Below are 20,697 nucleotides of genomic sequence, written 5' to 3' on the forward strand. Positions count from 1 at the left end.
CTGTGTATTCTTGCCATCTCTTCTTAATATCTTCTGCTTCTGTTAGGTCCATACCATTTCTGTCCTTTATCGAGCCCATCTTTGCATGAAATGTTCCCTTGGTATCTCTAATTTTCTTGAAGAGATCTCTACTCTTTCCCATTCTGTTGTTTTCCTCTATTTCTTTGCATTGATCACTGAGGAAGGCTTTATCTCTTCTTGCTATTCTTTGGAACTCTGCATTCAGATGCTTGTATCTTTCCTTTTCTCCTTTGCTTTTTGCTTCTCTTCTTTTCACAGCTATTTGTAAGGCCTCCCCAGACAGCCATTTTGCTTTTTTGCATTTCTTTTCCACGGGGATGGTCTTGATCCCTGTCTCCTGTACAATGCTACGAACCTCAGTCCATAGTTCATCAGGCACTCTATCTATCAGATCTAGGCCCTTAAATCTATTTCTCACTTCCACTGAGTAATCATATGGGATTTGAATTAGGTCATACCTGAATGGTCTAGTGGTTTTCCCTACTTTCTTCAATTTCAGTCTGAATTTGGCAATAAGGAGTTCATGATCTGAGCCACAGTCAGCTCCCGGTCTTGTTTTTGCTGACTGTATAGAGTTTCTCCATCTTTGGCTGCAAAGAATATAATCAGTCTGATTTTGGTGTTGACCATCTGGTGATGTCCATGTACAGAGTCTTCTCTTGTGTTGTTGGAAGAGGGTGTTTGCTATGACCAGTGCATTTTCTTGGCAAAACTCCATTAGGCTTTGCCCTGCTTCATTCCGTATTCCAAGGCCAAATTTGCCTGTTACTCCAGGTGTTTCTTGACTTCCTACTTTTGCATTCCAGTCCCCTATAATGAAAAGGACATCTTTTTTGGGTGTGTGTTCTAAAAGGTCTTGTAGGTCTTTGAGCAAGAGGAGTGACTAAAAAACACAAAAAGAGGACCCCCGGGGCAGTAGGAATGCTTGATCTTGGCATTGGTTACACAGATGTGTTCACATTGTGAATATTACTTGAGTTGTATGTATATAGTTTATGTAATTTTTTTCTATATATACTTCAGTAAAAAATGGATTAAAAATTTAAATGTGCACATTGGATGTAATATTTTATCTTCTACAAAATATATATAGAGAAGTTATATATTAACTTCTCTATTAATGGGCATTCAGAGTTTCTAGTTTTCTCTCTTATATATATTGCTGCAGTGAAGGGTTTTGCTTCCCTATCCTAACTTTTGAATGTTTCCCTAACAGGTGATAATGAAAAAGTAAAATTGCTGGATCATAGTGATTATTCACATAGACATTGCCAAATTGCCCTCCAAATTAGCTATACAGATATACACTCTGCCACTGATGACTGGAGAGGAATAAGGCAACTTTTTTTCATTCAGTTTATTATGACCTTTTCCTCATATCCTTAAAAACATCCTTGTGGAAGCTGTTTTTAATACTACATATTGTTCCATGTATCATAATTTACATGTTTTTATCCTTTATTGGACATTACTTCCCTTTTTTGTATTTTATATAAGAAACTGAAATGACCATTTTGTTGTGCCAATATTTTAGTGCATCTGATCATCGCTATATTCCACACCACCTAGTACATTTATCTTATATGACTGAACTTAATATTCACTGAATTAATGAAGGGAATATCCTTGCTCCAACATAACTGTCCCCTATTTCCTACCAACTCTTCTACCATCTGCCTCAGTATTATTCTGTACTTACTCCAATGCCCTATAAGAAAATTCTGCTCTCCAAGGTGTGTCGTCTCTTGTCTACTCATAGGTTGGCTCTCATCTTCTTCTTGTAAAAGTTACTAGCTCCCTTCCTATCAGCCTGTGTTTATTTGCACCTAGCAATTCATTTCGCCAAGATTATATACAAAGTATATAAATTACAGGAAACACATTTGTCCTATATCTTGGAACATCAAATTTGAGTCTTGACTATGTGTTCAAGTGTTTTTCATTTAATTTTCATGTATGTTTCCCATGTCTTATTCACTCTGTAGTTTATTAGGAGTGCTGTCTGACCATTTAAATGCAGAGATTGCTGGTGGTACAATAACATCTAAGCAAGATGCAATGGATTATATTACCTGGACTTACTTTTTCCGTCGTCTTATCATGAACCCCAGGTAAGCACAGGACTATTATTTATCTTTGTTGTTCTTCTCTAAAGATCCTTTTTGTATTTAAAATATCACCTGTCTGTGGAAGACCCAAAATATTTCACTCCATCTGCTCTCCATTAAGTATAGTCTCATTTCTCCACCAACCTTCTGAATGTTGCCACATGGACTTCCTACCATCATTTCAAATTCAACATGCCTAAAACTGAATTAATCATATCTAAAAATTTTGCTCAAATCTCACTTTCTTGGTCAGAAATTAAATATATTGTTTTGGAAATGGAAAGTAGATATGGTTTTCTTAGTAGACATAGGGTAAGTGGTGGCATTTGAACAAAGACTTGAAAGAGGTGAGAAGGTTGACCACATAAATATCTAGTGAACAGCATTTCAGGCCAGGGGGACAGGAGATGTTCTAAGACAGACATGTCTGGTGTGATGAAGGTGCAGCAAGAAGAAGATATAGCTAAAGTGGAATAAGTGGGGGGTGTGGAGAGTAGTAGGAGATGAGGTTAGGGATTGTGGGTGGGTGGTCAGTGGTCTTATTAGTCTTATGAGGCCTTCGGCACCCATGTAAGAACTTTGATTTCTATTCTGGGTGAAATGAGAACCTTTGTCGGGTTTTTGATCAGAGGACTGACAGTATCTCTCATATCATAAAGAAGGCCAATTATAATCATAAATGTTATAATTTGAACTTCCCTGTTGAAAGGTAGAAATTCTCAGATTTATTTTTTAAATATCACTAAAAAAAATTTTAACATTTCAAATCAAGAGAAAGGGCCCAAATAAAGTTAACAATTTGCATATATTACTTATCTGCTATAGTCATGCTCTGCACTTTTCTTTCTAATTGGCCCTAATATCTTTTTATTGTTGTCTGTGTTAAAAGCCCCTATCCACAAAGCCAGAGCAAAGAAAGGCACAGGACATTGGTACACTTTCTCCACTTACTTTTAGTTCTAGTAAAAGTTTTAAGAAGGCTAAAATCATTGTCTCAAATGAAGAGCTTGTATTATGTATTTAATATATACTTCATACTTCATGTCATTCAGTGCCATAAACTGAGATTTGACTTTTCTTTGGGTGGGAGGGGCTTGTATACACACTTGTGTGCATGCATGTATGTGTGACAAGGAGAAACTGAAGTTTACTTAAAAATTGAAAGAGCAAGCACCACTCCTGAAATACAGTCACATATAGATAAATAAATATGTCCCAATTCTCCAACCCTCTTCATTTATTCATATTACTGTAAAGTGTCCACACCATACCACCACCCAAAATAAAATTTATGTTGAGAAAGATTTCAGTTCCTGGGTTGTTCTCTGTATGTCTTTGTATATTTTTATGTTTTGATATGCATGTGTGTATATATGCAAATATATGTAAATACATATAAAGATATATATTTATAAGATTAAATATATATGTAGATACAGATATATGTATAAATTAGTTTGTTTATATATAAACACATGTATTGGTGCATCATGAAATATAATATATTTCAAATTGAGTTCTGGATTCAATTTGTATGTTCAATTTTACTCTCTGTTTTCCCCTGAGAAAGCTTCTAAATATTTCTAGGGGGAAAAAATGTTGTGGTAGTTTCAGCTGTCCCTGTAACCACTTCCATTATTTGTGTCATTATTACTGCTGCATAATCTGAACATAAAAAAGCATGGTGCTGTAACAAATGACTTCCCAGTACTGACAGTTATAGCAGCAGCATTTCTATACTGATGAAAAATTTCCCAGCGAGATCTCTGGCCAGGTTTACATAAACCAAACAGGAAATGACTGCCACTATTCACATTAAATCCAAACTGTTTGGTGTGACTTTATCTATGTTTTACATTACAATAAAATCTCTCTTTTTCAGCTGGTAAACTTTCATTCTTTTTAAGGTTGGAAAAGATAACAAGGTTTCGTGTGAGGTATTCTTGTTTATCTTTTGATAAGATCTTTTAAAGTTAATTTTTTTAAGCTTGTTTTACTTTTTGATCCTTTAAATGTAATCAACTTTGTAAAATTTTATGATAGGGAGAGGTTTGTTTAAACTTTTTCCCAGTGGACTGCTAATAGAAGTAGCCTGTCTAGCCCATGTGCTGGATGCTGTCAGTATCAAACTGCCTTTGACTTTCACACCTCTCAGGGGACTAGTAATTGTTGTGTTCAAACAGCCTGTAATTGTGATCCCGCTGGCTTTCTCAGTACGCTTCTGGCTATTAGAATCATTAAACAACTCAGCACCTGTTAACAGCATTGTAAATATTCAACCCTGCTTGTGTGCAGGTTGAGTCCAATATAGAGAAATCTTACAGAGCTCAGCCTCGTAAATTACAGCCTCTGACAAGTCAATTATTGTGAAACTGGGTTTCTCTGTGAAATAAATGAAATACCATGCTGACAAAAAAGGTAGGCTGTCTGTTTATAGCAGAGAGAAGATAATGACTTGATGATTCAATGCAGTGAGCATGAAACTACATTGTATCCTTTATCCATAATTAAACAGTTGTATAATATTTCTGCTTTAATAACCAATAAATTATAAATTTTCTACTGTGGCAAGTGCAACATGAAAACAAACCTTTTTACTTAGCAGTTGCATGCTTTTTCAAGCTAGTAAAGTGATTATTAAAATTAATATGTAATTTTCAAGCTAAATGCTTATAATTATTTAGGCTAGGAATTGCATGGTTACTGAACGTTCACGTGTTAAAAGCAAAGACCGTATAATGCTACTAATGAAGGTTATGTAAATATAAACTCCATCATTTATTCACCAAAAAGTGTCAGAATATACTCTCAAAATTTTATGGGATCTAAAAAATGGATATGAAAATTTTTATATAACCTTAGACTCTCAATAAAAATATTAACAAAGAGTAATAATACTTGATATAGATCCGTGAAGTCATCACTAGCAAAACTAGATGCATTTTACTATTTGTGTTGGCTACATAGGAGAAAAGTTTTTACTATTATATTCAACAATGTAATATTTAAACTAGTACTGTGTTTCTAAAGTTGTCACTTTTAAAAAATAAAGTTAATCACTTACATGTGCCAGAATATCTGAAGAAAACAATTTTAGGGATTTTGAAAATTCTTGATAACCCCCCAGATGTAGTAAGGACAAAAGTTTCAATACTGAATGTATTGAATGTCAGTTCAATTACTTAAATAGAGTTTTTCATTTCTACTCTTATGCAGGTCAATAATGTTGATGAGCACATTGGAAAAGAACAGCTATATTAAGAAATTTATCAATGGAAGCTTTTTAAGTTATTCTGCTCCAAAAATGCTGTTAGTTTTTAGCAAGTTAGATTATTAATAATATTTTACTGTAGTCATTAGATAATTTGTTGGAGTCTCAGAGTCATGATTTTACTTGAATTTTTTTTTGCAACTCATTGTAAATGTTTAAAACATGTTTATCCTGACTCTACTTTATCTGAATAAATGCCACAAAGTAGTTTAAACTATTTTCCAATAGATTTGAATAAACAAACTTCAGATGAGATTTTAGCCCATCACAATATGTCTTATAAATACATAAAATAGTGAATAAAATAAATAATTTAAAAAGAATCTATCATTTTTAGAGATGTTTTTATCATTAATAGTTTTAAGTATTATTTTTAAGTATACCAAATTCATTAAAAATTAATTAAAATTAAAATTCATTAAAGCATAATATGGTAAAGTTGACATTCCAGTTGTATTTATATGGGAATGTCTGTGATTATCTGTAGCAGCAACCATGAGATTTTTTTTGTTTTCTAATAGCCTAATAAACTTATAGATGAAATGGAATCACGACTTTTCATTTTTCATGGTAATATTATTTTCACAATGTCTTCTTTCTGTAATTTTAGTTGCATAAAGAATAGCTTGATTTGTGTTCTGCAAATAGTACTACTTATTCAGTGTCCTGGACACATTTTCACTAGTTTTCGTCCAGTTAGATATAACTTTATCAATGTTGTATTAGTCCAGACAGCTGACAAAAGTATTGGAAAATTTATAGGCTTAGCAAGCCAAAAGAATGTGAAATATAAAGTCAGCGCTTGCATTGCACAAAGTCTGGCTGATAAATTTCATTTGTTGGGAAAAATATAAAAGAGAAAAAATATTGTTAATAATTTGAAACAGCTTTGGGGATCTGTCTCTTTTATGGAACCTTGAATGTCCAGAATTTTTATTTTTACCTCTAATGCAGTATAAATTATTCTAACTATATGCTTCTCAGTCATAATTCAGAATAAAGGAAGTATTTTCTAATAGTTTCTAATGCTGGTTTTTCACCTTCACATATGGCTGGTTACATTTTGGTTAAATTAACAGCACTGATCTAGCTGGTGTTTATCTGTTTATTGAAAAATATTGCTTCATTTGGGATTATGAAAAGAACTTTTCCAGGAAAGGCAATAATTTCTCTACAGACTAAAATTTAAACTATTTCTCTTTTATAAGAAAATCCTTAGCATTTAACTATGATTTAAATAAATAACCTATTATTAATCCATACTCAATGGAAACTCTCAAATTTGAGGGTACCTAAACATTTGGGCTAACTTCTCTTATTCTAATGAAAATATATCCTGCCATGATTTAAATCCTGCTTTTTGTGTTTTTAAATAAATTTTTATAGTATTGACCCCAACTATTTCCCTTGGAAGAAAGAAAATCACCATACTTGGCAGGCCTTAAGGCCTCTCCCATTTGAGATTGTTAACACTTTCTTCCCCAGGTTCTGACTACCCCCTTCCTGCTGCTTCTGCTGCTAAGTCGCTTCAGTCATGTCCGACTCTGTGCGACCCCTTCCTAGTCCTGTACAGATGTTAAACCTTCTTGCTGGGGTTTCAGTATTGACAGTCTGTTCTCTGAGGCTTGTATCCTTGATTTGGATGGAGGTAGGGCATGTAATTCTCCACGTTGACTAGGGAACAGGATTCACCCAGCAGGAATTAGCGGTCTGCCATGACTGTGGGGATGGTCCCTCACCTCTTGGATCTTTTCCCAGGCATAGATTCCTAGTAATCTTAGGGATTTGCCAAAAACCTCTTGGAGTTACAGGGAAGAGCATTAAGGTGAATTGCATGTCCTTAAGTTTTTATGTAGAAGGTATATAGAGCTGAACTTGTATGTTTTCTGTATAGGTAAGCATAGTTAGAATGCTTTTTTGTTAGCCTGAAGATGTTCCTTCTAATCTTTAGAATATTCCTTAAGGGAACAACAGTTGACTAAATTTCCTAAAAGAACTTATCTACTATCCAAATCAATAGTTATTTGAGTTTTTTAATGTTACTCCGGATGAGTTTTACATATAAAAGGGTATTATATGTTTATATGTAATAAGCTTCTTGCTGCTACTGAATCTAGTACATAGATTTAGTTTGCTGTAGATGCATAAACTGAAATAGTTTTAATGCTGGAAAATTAGTGTCTTTTTAATGTGTTGCTGAATTTTATCTGCTTATCCTTTATATTTTGAATGTATTACCATTCTATCAGTATCAATAAACTCAAGTATGAGGATTTTGATCTGTAAGGTAGAAATGACAATTGCAGTTGCTTTATTTCTTTGATTTGCTATAAATGGATTTTTTTTTAATTCCAGAAAGAACAAAGTGAAATTGAAGTGACAGTTTTAATAGGAAATATTTTGAAGCAAATAATGACCTTGCTTGTTTTCTAGCTACTACAATTTGAGTGATGTGAGCCATGATTCTGTGAACAAGTTTCTGTCCAATTTGGTTGAGAAGTCTCTGGTTGAATTGGAACATTCCTATTGTATTGAAATTGGAGAGGTACGAGTGGGTCATATACATTCCAATTGAAAAGATTGCCCAACTTTCTAACAATAGGGCTTTTGCTAACCATAGTCAAAAACTGTAATGAAATGTTGCGATAGCAACGGGCAGTATGAATTATTAACATTATGAACATATTTATTGTGCTTTCTATTTACATTACTTTATCTTTCTTCTGAAATAGGATAATCGGAGCATTGAGCCTCTGACATATGGCCGCATTGCCTCTTATTACTATTTGAAGCACCAAACAGTTAAAATGTTCAAGGAGCGTTTAAAACCTGAATGTGGGACTGAAGAATTGCTTTCAATTCTAAGTGTGAGTTTCATATTATTGCATTGTTTTTAATATAAAGGGATTATATTTTGTATGTGTTATACCTTCTCTTTTAATTTGAGTCTTAAACTGTTGCCTTCTAGTTCCTCTTGAAATTTGGCAGAAACTGTATGAAGTTCGTTGCTCTGTCAAAGATCACTACAAAGCAATATAACTGGGCCAGATTCCCCGTGGATAAGATGACCACGTAATTTATCATCCAAACTTGAGTCAGCCTGAGAATGGAATCTGGCACTATTAATATTTAAGCCGGGATAATAGTTATAAACTGGGCTGTCCTCAGCAGCCAGGTGATTACCCTATCCTTCAGTGTAATAAGCTTTGTGAATTATAGTTGAAAGCTTTTCTTATTGCTTTTTTGAGGAATTCTATGGAATCCATGGTATTGCTGAAGTTTTTTAACATAAGGAGCCACTTGATTAAGTTCTCTTAGAATTATTGCCAGAAAAGTTAACTCCTCCCATCCCCCCTTCCAAGAAAAAAATATACAGTCAGCTTTATCACATGGTAAAAAATTATACTCTGCTTATTTTGGTTTTTTTGCCAGGAAGCTGTGAACTAAATTTAATATTGAAGTTAAAATTACTATTAGCGGTATCTTCTTCACTTCTTTCCTGCATATTATATATGTATTATTTTTTTTCTTTGTTGACTTTATGTATAATAATTTACCATAAAACTTTGTTGGCATATTAGTTGGGATCCAGGAGATAGTGAAGGATAGGGAAACCTGGCATGTTGCAGGTCATGCGGCCACAAAGAGTTGGACAGAACTTAGTGATTGAACAGCAGCAGCAAATATTGTATTTTACCCCTCAGATATGTTGGTACTTTTAAAAAAAATTAAGACCCCTTGGACTATAATGTCTTTAAGGGCCTTCTCTTATAAAGTCACTGAGTCTGCTGTAGTTCACTTATTATTAGCTTTTTTCCTACCTTTCCTATTGCTTTATCATTCTCAATAGGCATCAGTATCCTCACAATTTTCCAATTTTTCAGTGTTTTCCCTTTGAGAAACTAGTGTATAGCTTTTGTGTGTGTTATAGGGCCACATACAATGTAATGAGTCAGAAAATATTTGTTAACGAATTGATGGATGGGTGGATGGATCCTGTATAAATCAGTTTCCTATTGTTTGCTCTATAGAAATGAGAGGAGGATTAAGTATACAAGACAGCTATCAAAAAATTATATTTTGTCAAATTAACTCATTTCTGAGATAAGAATATTTTTTAATTAAGAATTTCTTTTAGATTTCTAAGAATGAGATTTTTTTATCATTTTCTAGACAGATTCATAAAAACAAAATTAGGAGAAAGACAGTAAAATAATGATTAATTTCAGCCAGCATCTTAAACTAGTATCTGTTAGATTTAAGAATATAATGTTTCTTTCATATTTACCTACATTAATGTATTTGCCTAATTTAGTATTTTAAAGTGCTTGGGATCACACAGTAATAGATAACACTTTTCATGTGCCAGACACTATTCTAAGAACTTCACATTGATAAACATTTAATCCTAACAGCAGTCACTAATTTGATATTGATAAAATCCCATTATTATTCATGTTTTAAGGATTAACCAACTTGTCCAGGGTTGCACATCCGGTGAGTAGTTCGCAGTCTCGCACCTTAGTATAAGTTCTTAACCACTACCCTGTTCTGCCTCTCCTGTGTGTGTGTGTATGTCTCACACACACAGAGTGAGGTGGAAAATACTGAGGTGGGAGGTCTAAAGTATATCATGTTAAGACTAGGTGCATATTGTTTTTGTAAAGATTTGTGAATACCATACACCTGTTACATTCTGTATCCTCCTGTGAATACCATATACCTGTTACATTTTGTATCCTCTTCCACCCACTATTTGTGCATGCCTGCTTAGTTGCTTCAGTTGTATCCACCAGTTTGCGACCCCATGGACTGTAGCCTGCCAGATTTCTCTATGGGATTCTTCAGGCAAGAATACTGGAGTGGGTTGACATGCCCTCCTCCAGGAGATCTTCCTGATCCAGGGATCAAACCACCTACTACAGAAGCCCACAAATGTATATAGTACCAAGGGAATTCAATCATTTTTCTCTTTTGTCTTTTACATAAAAAGACATTGATCAAAACAAGTGGTCTGTTCACATCCTTTCAGCATCCTTTTTCTTTCCAGTATCACACTGCCTAAAATGACTTAGGCTAATCTCCTGATACAGCTTTATTAAAATAGAGTCAACTCTTTTGTGAATAATAAGAAAAACGAATCATCTGCAAATGTATTTAAAGTAAACTACAGTATATTTACGTAGATATTGTTCAGCAAGCCCCCTTGATGATTTCCACAGCAACAATGATCTAATGTCTTCATCCTATGGTATTTGATCCAGGAAACTCTCAGCTTCTGCTCAGTAGTATCTAACTAAGTCTGTAATATTTAAGTGAGCCCTCTTTTTAAGTGAGGATGTTGGGGCATTAGGAGTGTAGGACTCAAATGTAGGAAAAGGAGATCTGTAGGTACCGCTTTTTTGCTTGCTAATTTCTTGTTTAAAAACCATATGTACACAAGAACGTAAGTATAACAGAGAAACATTAAATAATAAATCAGGACTGTGTTTGAAGTAATTATAATGCAATTTCTAGAAATCATTCTTTCAATGAGAAGTGTTTTTAAATATTATTCTGTGGCCACACCTGAGATTCCTAAGTGAGTCTCAACATAGCTTCATTATCATCTCTGCTCTCACTTCCAAAACTACATATTAATCTCCTTGAGGTTTTGAAGCAAGGAGAAAGAAGTGGTCAAGCGGAGCTATAGAGGAGGGTATGACAAACACAGGAAGGCAAAGAAAAACAGCGTACGTGAAAGTCCTCTTGTCTACCAGCACTGTTTTTGTTTTTATAGTGTTTAATAATGTCACCTTATGTTTTGAACAACACAGTATTGTAATGTATTTGCTGTCAGCGTCTCCTTTAACTTAGATACAGTCACTAAAGTTTCTAAAGTCATTTTCAAACTTTTTTATTTTTAAAATTTAATTATTTTTAAGAGGAATTTTTAGTATTCCTGAAAAGATCACAACTGAAAAGCTTCTATTCTCTTGGGCATTACTTTGAATTCACTGTAACATTTTCATCAGTTTAACTTTGGCAGTGCATAAAGTTTTCTCATTTTTTAGGCTACATATTATATTTAACTTTCGGTTAAATTACATGCAGAAATTATGTTCATTAAGATTTTTATTTTAGGTGTTCTAATTATGTTCCAATGTGATTATTGTTGGTGCAGAGAAAACAAACTAGAAGGTAACAATAGAATGAATAAAGAATATTAAAACATTCATTGACTTTTACCAGGCATTTAAAAACACATGAACCCTGATATCTCAGTTGGTAAAATACCCACCTGCAATGCAGGAGACCCTGGTTCGATTCCTGGGTCTGGAGATCTGGAGAAGGGATAGGCTGCCCACTCCAGTATTCTTGGGCTTCCCTTGTGGCTCAGCTGGTAAAGAATCCACCTGCAATGCAGGAGACCTGGTTCAATGCCTGGGTTGGGAAGATCCCACTGTTCTGGCCTGGAGAATTCCATGGACTGTGTAGTTCATGGGGTTGCAAAGAGTTGGACATGACTGAGCAATTTTCATTTCTGGAGAAGGGAATGGCAATCTACTCCAGTATTCTTGCCTAGAGAATTCCACAGACAGAGAAGCCTGGCGGGCTGTAGTCCATGGGATCGCAGAGAGTCAGATGTGACTGAGCAACTACATTTTCACACTTTCACAATTTTATTGCCAGTAGTTTTTCTTTAAAAACTAAAAAGAGAAAGCCATAGAATCAGGTCATTTCATGGTATGCTTCCTTTCACAGTGTTTTTGGCCCTTAAAATTTCCCTCTACAACAGTGTTCCATAGCAAAAAGTCGTCAGATTTGGTTAAAAAAAAATCCCTAACATTAGGTACATGTGTACCCTGTCTTCTGAATTCTGTCCTTTTTGTCCTTTTCCTCTGTCAGTAGGCTGGTTAGGATCAGCCTGGTATTTTGCAGAATAGCATTTACTCTATTGACAATATCACCCTTTTGACAAAGGATGAGTTTAAAGATGAAAACTAAACTCTATTTTAAGCACGTGATGAAGTATGTATAATTTGGATGTTTATCTTTAATATTTTACTCTATTCAAGTCCATATTAAACTCCATCAGTCACATTTCTACCCACAGACTATGTATTGATTCATCTAAGAAATACTTATTTGATGCCTATAATGTATAACGCTCTTTCTAGGGGCATGAGATAGAATAGTGAACATTAGTGACAAACTCTGTGTATGTGTGTATTAATATACAGATAAACTATGGGCATGGTAATAAACTATGAAAGACTTAGGTGTTGCTCCTGCCTGAGGTCCCCAGCAAATGTGATACTCAAAGAATCACAGCAAAATATTGTCCACCATGAAAAAGAGTCTCTAAAAACAAAATAGGATACGGTATTCTTCCTTCAAGTTAATCTTTCCTGTGCATAAGATTTGCTATATACGTTTCTGCTGGCCACACATCAAAAGAACATCATTCAAAAGAATGGGCCCAGGAGAGCTGCTCCAATGATGAAAAGTATATTATTGGAGCATTTCAATCTAAAGAGGTAAAGGCTTTGAATCAGTTAACAGATATTAAAATCATGAACTGTAAGAATAGATTGTGAACACAGGTAACTTTCGTAATTAATAGGAAGCTCCATCTGATCCTGCAGGTAATAAACTCAGAGAATTTATTACTTCACTTGACAAATATAATGTAGGCCAAAAATATATAGATTCAAAAAGGACTAGAAAATATTTACAAATGATAAAACTACTAACAGAACTAAAAGAGAAAATGGAATTTTGCATATCATATTTGGTATGGTAGATGCTGATCATTCTGTTTCAGAAAAGGCAAGGATGAGGCTTAGATGAAAATGTATCATCTATATGGTATTTTTCTCTGGGTTCACCAGATACTTGGACTATTTTTTATCCTTCAGAATATATGGGGGTGGTATTTGTTTCTCTGAATGTGACAGTCTGTTACACACTCAAGAACTAATTCCTGTTAATTATAACTTCATTAAATATAAATCTTTTGTTTTAGTCAACACCTAAACAGAAAACACTCCCACTAAAGTTTTTTTCTCTACTAACACCTCTTTTGAAAATCCCATTTTCACCTATCTTCTTCCTAAAAAATTGAGCTGTTTTCTGGCTTACATTTTTAGTTGTCATTGTCTTTTTCTTTTTTTGTCTTTAAATGATAATAAAATATTCTATAAAGAGTAAAGATAGTAAAAATAGTAAAATAATCTAGGTGTAAAACTGAAGATTATATTGAGACCATTTCTCTTCACTTATTCTATGATAGCAACCCATTTATTTGAATCTTGTCTTTTCAATATATTCATTAAACAATTATACCAACTACCTTTTGTGAAGCACCTACAACATGCCAGGCATTTAATATACATTATTTATAATACTCAAACACTTCATGGTAAATGTTAATATTATGTAGAGAATACTACTGATGTTTGATGAGGATATTTTAAGTTTCCCCAGGTTTTATATGAAGTAGCTGTTTAGAACTCTTTTCCCTGCTCCTTACTTCCTCTCTTAGACATAATTTATCCTTATTCTATGATTTAATTCCAACTGTAAAAAAATTTTAAGTACTGAAATGTGATGGTAGATACTTTTTAAAAGTCAGTTAAGAAGCAGAATTACTTTTAAAATTATGTGTGACCTTGTAACGTAGACTTACAGGTTTTAAACACAGGTGTTAATTACTGGCAAAATAATTATTTCAACATTCTTTATTGAAAGTGTATATTTTAAGTTTTAGGCAATATGATGCTATTTGGAAAGGTTAGGTACTTTATAAGAACTCTTGCCAAGATTTTTTTCTAACACCATGAATTAATAAGCTTCATAATTAAGGCAGCTGCTTCACACTTCTATTGTTAACCAATGACATTACATCTGTCTTGCTCCATTGATGCCCTCCTCCTACTTATTGAAGCATTTAGCAGTTTTGGCAACAGGGATTACATGGCATGGAGTAAGTAGTCTAATTAGATATAAGTGAAAATCCTGAGGGAAAAGGACCTTTAAAAAGTAATTTGAAGAATCTCTTAATGATGTTGGCACTGACAGCCAAGTAGAGTAGAAAATGCCTGTCATCATGGCAAATAATGGATTGTGATTTGATATGTGCAGTGGAGTTTTAGAAGGAGCCTGTTTTAACAGAGTAATAGAATGAAGAGATTTCAAAGTCAGGGGAAATTTGAGTGAATTTTTCATAATATGCTTGCTATAGTATTAATAGTTTTGAAAGAAAGCAAAATATGTCCCAAATGTATTCTGATCTAAATGAAACAAATGAATTTGTTTACAAAACAGAAACAGACTTAACAGATATCAAACACAAGCATAAGGTTACCAAAGAGGAAACATGGCAGGGAGTGATAAACCAAGAGCTTGAGATGAACCTACACACACTAAATATAAAAGATAGATAACCAACAAAGAGCTACTGTACAGCACAGGGACATCTACTCAGTATTCTGTGATAACCTATGTGAGAAAAGAATCTTTTTAAAAAGAGTAAATTATGTGTATAACTGAATCATCTTGCTGTACACCTGAAAGTAACACACTTTAAATTTTCAATAGATTGTTTTTAAAAAGATATACTCAGTTGTTAAGGTTCTAGTGACTACACTGAGAAATGAGATTATATACCAAATATCCAATCTGAAAACTTGTGAGATTCTCATTTTTCCATGAAGCCTTGGATTTTGACTAAAATTATGGGCTTCATGTGTTAATGTAAAATTGAACCATTCCAAATTTAGGGAAGCTCCAAAGCGATAAAATTTTGATATATTAATAAATTTCCAGGTTTGACAGTTCTCTGCACTGCTTTCTTTAAAAACATACTGGTTCTTTCTTTGCCCATATAGAGAAGATTTTCAGTAATACAACATCTTTAATGCTTAAATTTTGTTCTCTTTGGGACACAACCACAGATCTTTTGGTTGAAAATTACAAACGTATCTTTCTTATAGACTTGGAAAAATGAACAAGAGTTTTTTTTCCTAAGGAAGAAGTTTTAAATGTAATAAATAAAAAGGACAAGCCGTATATGAACACCGTTGGTAAGGAACCGCACATGTAAAATTGAGTTCATTAAAGGAAAAATGAAAGGGAGGAAAGGTTAACTGAGTAACAGTGAACATCACCAACCTCATGGCCTTCCATTTCCAAATAACCTTCTGACAATCGCAGGATCCCATCTGCTACTCTTTATCATCCTAGTGGGGAAACCTAATGGGATATCTTCCAGGGTTCATGAGGAGAGCTTCCCTAACCTTCAGTCTGGGGAGTTGGTTGGCATCTTTAGGAGAGGCACAGATGGCAGATGTCTTTAAAAAAAAAAAAAGGTATCTTTCTACTTCTCTTGGTCTGTTTCCCTTGAGACATTCCCTATTCTCTGTTATTTCCTTAGCTTCTTCCTAGCTTTCCACACTTACAAGGTTTTCTCAGCTCAGAAAAAATGGAAGTAAAGTTTTCCTGGTGAAAACTTTCATTTCTCAGATAGATCTGGTGTGATATAGTAGATTCCTCTAATGATTTTTAAGCTAATGATGTTCTGGTGAGCCTAAGACGTATTTGTAATATTACCTGAAATTTGACCTGTTTTAAATTTTTTATACTTTTTTTTTCAAGTTACTCTTTGGCTTTCAGTTATTCTCTCCCACAGAATAACAACTAACAATTACTGGAATTCCAAATGTTGCTGATTAAATAGGGTTGTTAACTAAGAAATGAGTTTAGATTACCAAAGTATGAATAGCTTTAATATTTCTTTCATTATCACCTAGTTTAACTTTCTCATTTTTTCAAACATCAGAGACCCAGTTTTGCTCAAAATGACAGAAATCTGTATGGAAAAAAATAATACAAAAACTGCTCCCAAAGGGCAGAACTGAAATTAGAATTCTTATCCCCCAGCAATCTTTTAAATGCCCTTCTCTTTTTTTCCCCTTTGCTGGGTTTTGTATTGAGCATTTTCTTTTTCATCTTCTTGAATCTTATTTTTCCCTTTTATTTAAATTTACAAAGCAAGGCATATAAAAAAAATAATTTAGTCACTCAGTCGTGTCCAACTCTTTGTGACCCTATGGACTGTAGCCCTCCAGGCTCCTCTCTCCATTAAATTCTCCAAGCAAGAATACTGGGGTGGGTAGCCATTCTCTTCTCTAGGGGATCTTCCCAACCCAGGGATCAAACCTGGATCTTCTGCATTGCAGACAGATTCTTTTACCCTCTGAGCCATGAGGGAAGCCCAAGGTATATAAAAAGGTGTGTGTGTGTGTGTACATATATATAAATAATTACATATATACTTATTATTATACATATAATATTATAATCACATATATATATGTAATTTTTTAAGGTATAAAAAAATGGATGTACCATTAACCTTCTTATCCTAAGCCATGTATAAAAAATAATTCTGGCTTGTCAACAACAATTAAGATTTGCAAAGTGTTCTCGCCAATACTCAGCACTCTTGGGGGAATACCAAGGAAATAGAAGACAGAGCTATGTCTTTTAAGGATATTTGTACTAGATCCCAAAGAACCTCATAAAAACAAAGAAACAGGCTTGTGCCACGTATATCTGTCTCTGCTGCTGGGCCTGCTCCAAATAGTTTTGTCTCTTCACAGAAAGTGTTCAGTCCTGCTTATGGCATGGCAGAAGAGTTGCTGACATTGTCCTCAAAAGTCCAACTTACTAGCTTGGCCTGGGGGCAAGATTGGATCACCGAGCTCCTGGGGGTCATGTTAAAAGCATTTGCAAAAGGAGATTCCACTTAGACATTTTTAAATTACAAATAAAATCTTGAGTGGTTTCCTGTAAATTAAGTCATATTTATAAAACTCCAGGGTAGTCTGCTTTTCAGGGAACCCTATCATGAATCACGTGGCAAAGTAAATCATTGTTAACTTGGTTTTGAATATAGTTTTGTTTATCATTGGTAGTAACTCGCTGCTTAACTTAATGATATCATAACTAGAATTGTCAGTACACATGCAATGACATTGGGAAATAAAAATGTAATGAAAATGTGAGATTGAAGGTTATTGTCTATCCGAGGATAAAATCTCTTCCCTAAATTCTAACCATTTGTCACTTCATTCTACTTTGAGTAAGTAGAGCATTATTTAGACCATAAAAATAAGTGAAAAATAAATAGAAACTTTAATAGTGAATAAAACATTTTAAAATATAATTTCCATATGCTAGAAATTGGTTTCAGCTCAAAATGTTTCTAATTTCATCCCAGTAAAATGTAAGTACTCTGAAATTATGCTTAGGGTTTCATTGGTCCAGCAGGTGGAGCAGTTCAAAAACCTATGCTAGCTCCATCCTCAGTAGTGTTGATTAGGTTCATGGTTCCTGTCCTAAGTATCTTCCCAATAGAAATAATGCTGAAGTATTGCCTTTTATTTTCACAAAGCAGCCAAGTAGGTAAATAAGTGTGGTCATTCCCAATACTTAAAGCCAACTAAATATACTTTATTTAGTATACTGTATTATGTATACAGTATCGTTTTCTATATAATAGAGCAAAAGAAAAATTAAACATCCTAAAGAAAAATTAAATATCCTTCCCAAGCCCCTATTAGTATAATTCAGAGTCCTTCGGTATTACATTGTTTTGGAAACATGGAATTTTTAAAAAGTGACCATAGAAATACTCGTTGGTGTAGAGAGAGATATACAGCTCATTACGTTAACTAACATGCCAGACCTTCTCTTTATGTAATAGTATAGAGAAACACAATAGAAACACTATGTGCTTTAAAAAATAATTTTAAACTGTATTAACACAGTTTCAGATAAACTTTTTATAAACTCTCTAGATATAAAAATAGTGTGTTAAGGTGTATCCTAATGTGTGATATAACAAGAGCAAGTTGTTATTTTATTGAATCTTGTTTTATAGAAAATATTACTTTTGTAAGTTTGAGGGGATTTTTAAGGGGCTTCCCTGGTGGCTCAGATGGTAAAGCGTCTGCCTGCAATGCGGGAGACCCGGGTTCGATCCTTGGATCGAGAAGATCCCCTGGAGAAGGAAATGACAACCCACTCCAGTATTCTTGCCTGGAAAATCCCATGGATGGAGGAACCTGGTGGGCTACACTCCATGGAGTCACAAAGAGTCAAACACGACTGAGAACTGAACTTCACTTAATGAAAACAGTACAGTTACCCTTTTTTATTTGTTTGTTAATTCTGGCCATATTTCTTTATACTTAACAACTAATGAATTGTTCTCTAATCTCTTTGGTTGTCATCAGACCTCTACTGGCCCTCATACATTAGCCATTATTTAGTCTGTAGCTCAGCGGTAAAGAATCACCTGTTGATGCAGGAGATGCAGGTTTGATCCCTGGGTTGGGAAGATCCTCTGGAGGAGGAAATGTCAACCCACTCCAGTATCTTGCCTGGGAAATCTTATGGACAGAGGAGTCTGGGGTCACAAAAAGAGTCGGACAGGACTTAGTAACAGAACAAGAGATTTATATATCCTGGTCACTTTCTCAAAAGACAGTTTCTTGTCCATTAATTCTTCTGAATTGTTCTTTTTATAGTCATTGTATTTTAAAGAAAAGAACCTATAGTTCAATTAAAGAGTGATTCCATAACTGTGACTTTTGTGTTATCACCTCCATAAGTATCTCATGGAATTATTGGGGAGATTAAATTAGTTAATATAGGCAAAGAAGAGAACACTGCTCATTTGCTCATCTGCAGTACTTAGTGTTAGCTATTCTTGTATTTAGTCATATTTACTGAAGATACAATGGCACCCCACTCCAGTACTCTTGCCTGGAAAATCCCATGGACGGAGGAGCCTGGAAGGCTGCAGTCCATGGGGTGGCTGAGGGTCTGACACGACTGAGTGACTTCACTTTCACTTTTCACTTTCCTGCACTGGAGAAGGAAATGGCAACCCACTCCAGTGTTCTTGCCTGGAGAATCCCAGGGACGGGGGAGCCTGGTGGGCTGCCATCTATGGGGTCACACAGAGTCGGACACGACTGAAGCAACTTAGCAGCAGCAGCAGCAACTGAGGATACACTATGTCCAGGCATGGAGTATACTGCAGCACACTAAGCTGATGAAGTTCCAATAATTATGGAACTTCATAATGAAATTAGCAAACAAGTTAACAAATAAACATATAAATTCAGGAATGTGTAAATGAGTTAAAAAAAAAAATAAGGCAGGAGTCTGAAGATAATAGAGAAGCCTGTTCTTCATAGAACAATTGAGGAAAACTTTTCTGAGCACGTGATATTTGAACAGCGAACTGAGTGACATGAAAGAAAACTCATGAGAAATCCTTGGGGGAAAAAATTCTAGGCAGAGGGAATAGCAAATGGAAAGGTCGTGAGCTACTTGTCAGGGAACAACAGGAAAGCCTGGATGGCAAGAGTGGGCAGGGCAGGGCTGAGGTGTCTTTGGCCTGGCTGAGGAGTTAGGAGCTTATCTCAAGTGCTAAGAGAAGCCATTGGAGGAATTTTGATCAAAAGAGTGATATGACATTATTATCAGATTGGCCAAAAGGTTCATTTGTTTTTTTCTGTAAGATGTTCCTTTTTTTTTTTCTTAAGGAACATATGGTAACTCAGACCTTGGCATTCTTGATCACAGTGTCATTTTCTGAGTTTTCACTCTTAGATTGTTCTGCCCCTATTCCCTTGTTCTCGCTGCCTTTCTCCCCAGCTTAATGTTTTACTCGAGGCCATGGCTCTAGGTTTTAGCATACCGTGGGGGAATGACAAAGTCTGTAAAAGTAATGATTCCCCACTGCCACATTATCCTACCTCCAAATAAAAAAGCACTGCGGTTCTTTAATGAGACATTACCCTGGCTTCCAGACCAATGTCTGTGCTCCTAAGAGCACTCATCTATTCATAGTTGTTAAAAACCACTTAGTAATTAGAAGAAATCATAAAGTAATTATGATTCGTAATAGTGATTATGGCTGGGTGATTACTCCTTCACTAAGATGCTTTGCAAATGGATTAGCACTTCTTTGAATTAGGAGCTTTGGCTTGAAATCTATGAGGAGGCTATATTAGTAAGAAAAATGTCCTTTCTTCTGGGACTAAGCAGAAAGCTATAAAACAGCCAGGAAGCCACTGGAACCTGGCTGACAGAAAAATCAGGCAAACCAAATTGGCCAGTTTATTAAGCATATATTCATCTGAAACAATTTACTTCATTCAATTGCAGTTAAAGCTCTGGTCAATTTAATATATTAATAGTTCATTAGTCATTCCAACTCTCAATTGGGCTATGATA

The 20,697-nt window shown here is 34.6% G+C and overlaps 1 protein-coding gene across 5 annotated transcripts in view; it reads left to right on the forward strand.

The window, feature by feature from the left end:
• The window catches only part of ASCC3 (activating signal cointegrator 1 complex subunit 3), a 338,200-nt gene that overhangs the window by 256,565 nt on the left and 60,938 nt on the right, over positions 1-20,697 (forward strand). For all 5 annotated transcript variants that reach the window (XM_086316372.1, XM_086316373.1, XM_086316374.1 and 2 more), the window contains 3 exons: positions 2,007-2,132; positions 7,834-7,945; positions 8,133-8,267. In XM_086316372.1, coding sequence (XP_086172498.1) covers positions 2,007-2,132; positions 7,834-7,945; positions 8,133-8,267 — 373 coding nt within the window. The remainder of the gene's footprint in view (positions 1-2,006; positions 2,133-7,833; positions 7,946-8,132; positions 8,268-20,697) is intronic.

The sequence above is a fragment of the Bos grunniens genome, chromosome 9, assembly GCF_055505025.1.
Source record: "Bos grunniens cultivar Pamir isolate PY7600 chromosome 9, Bosgru_T2T1.0, whole genome shotgun sequence".
Taxonomy (NCBI): domain Eukaryota; kingdom Metazoa; phylum Chordata; class Mammalia; order Artiodactyla; family Bovidae; genus Bos; species Bos grunniens.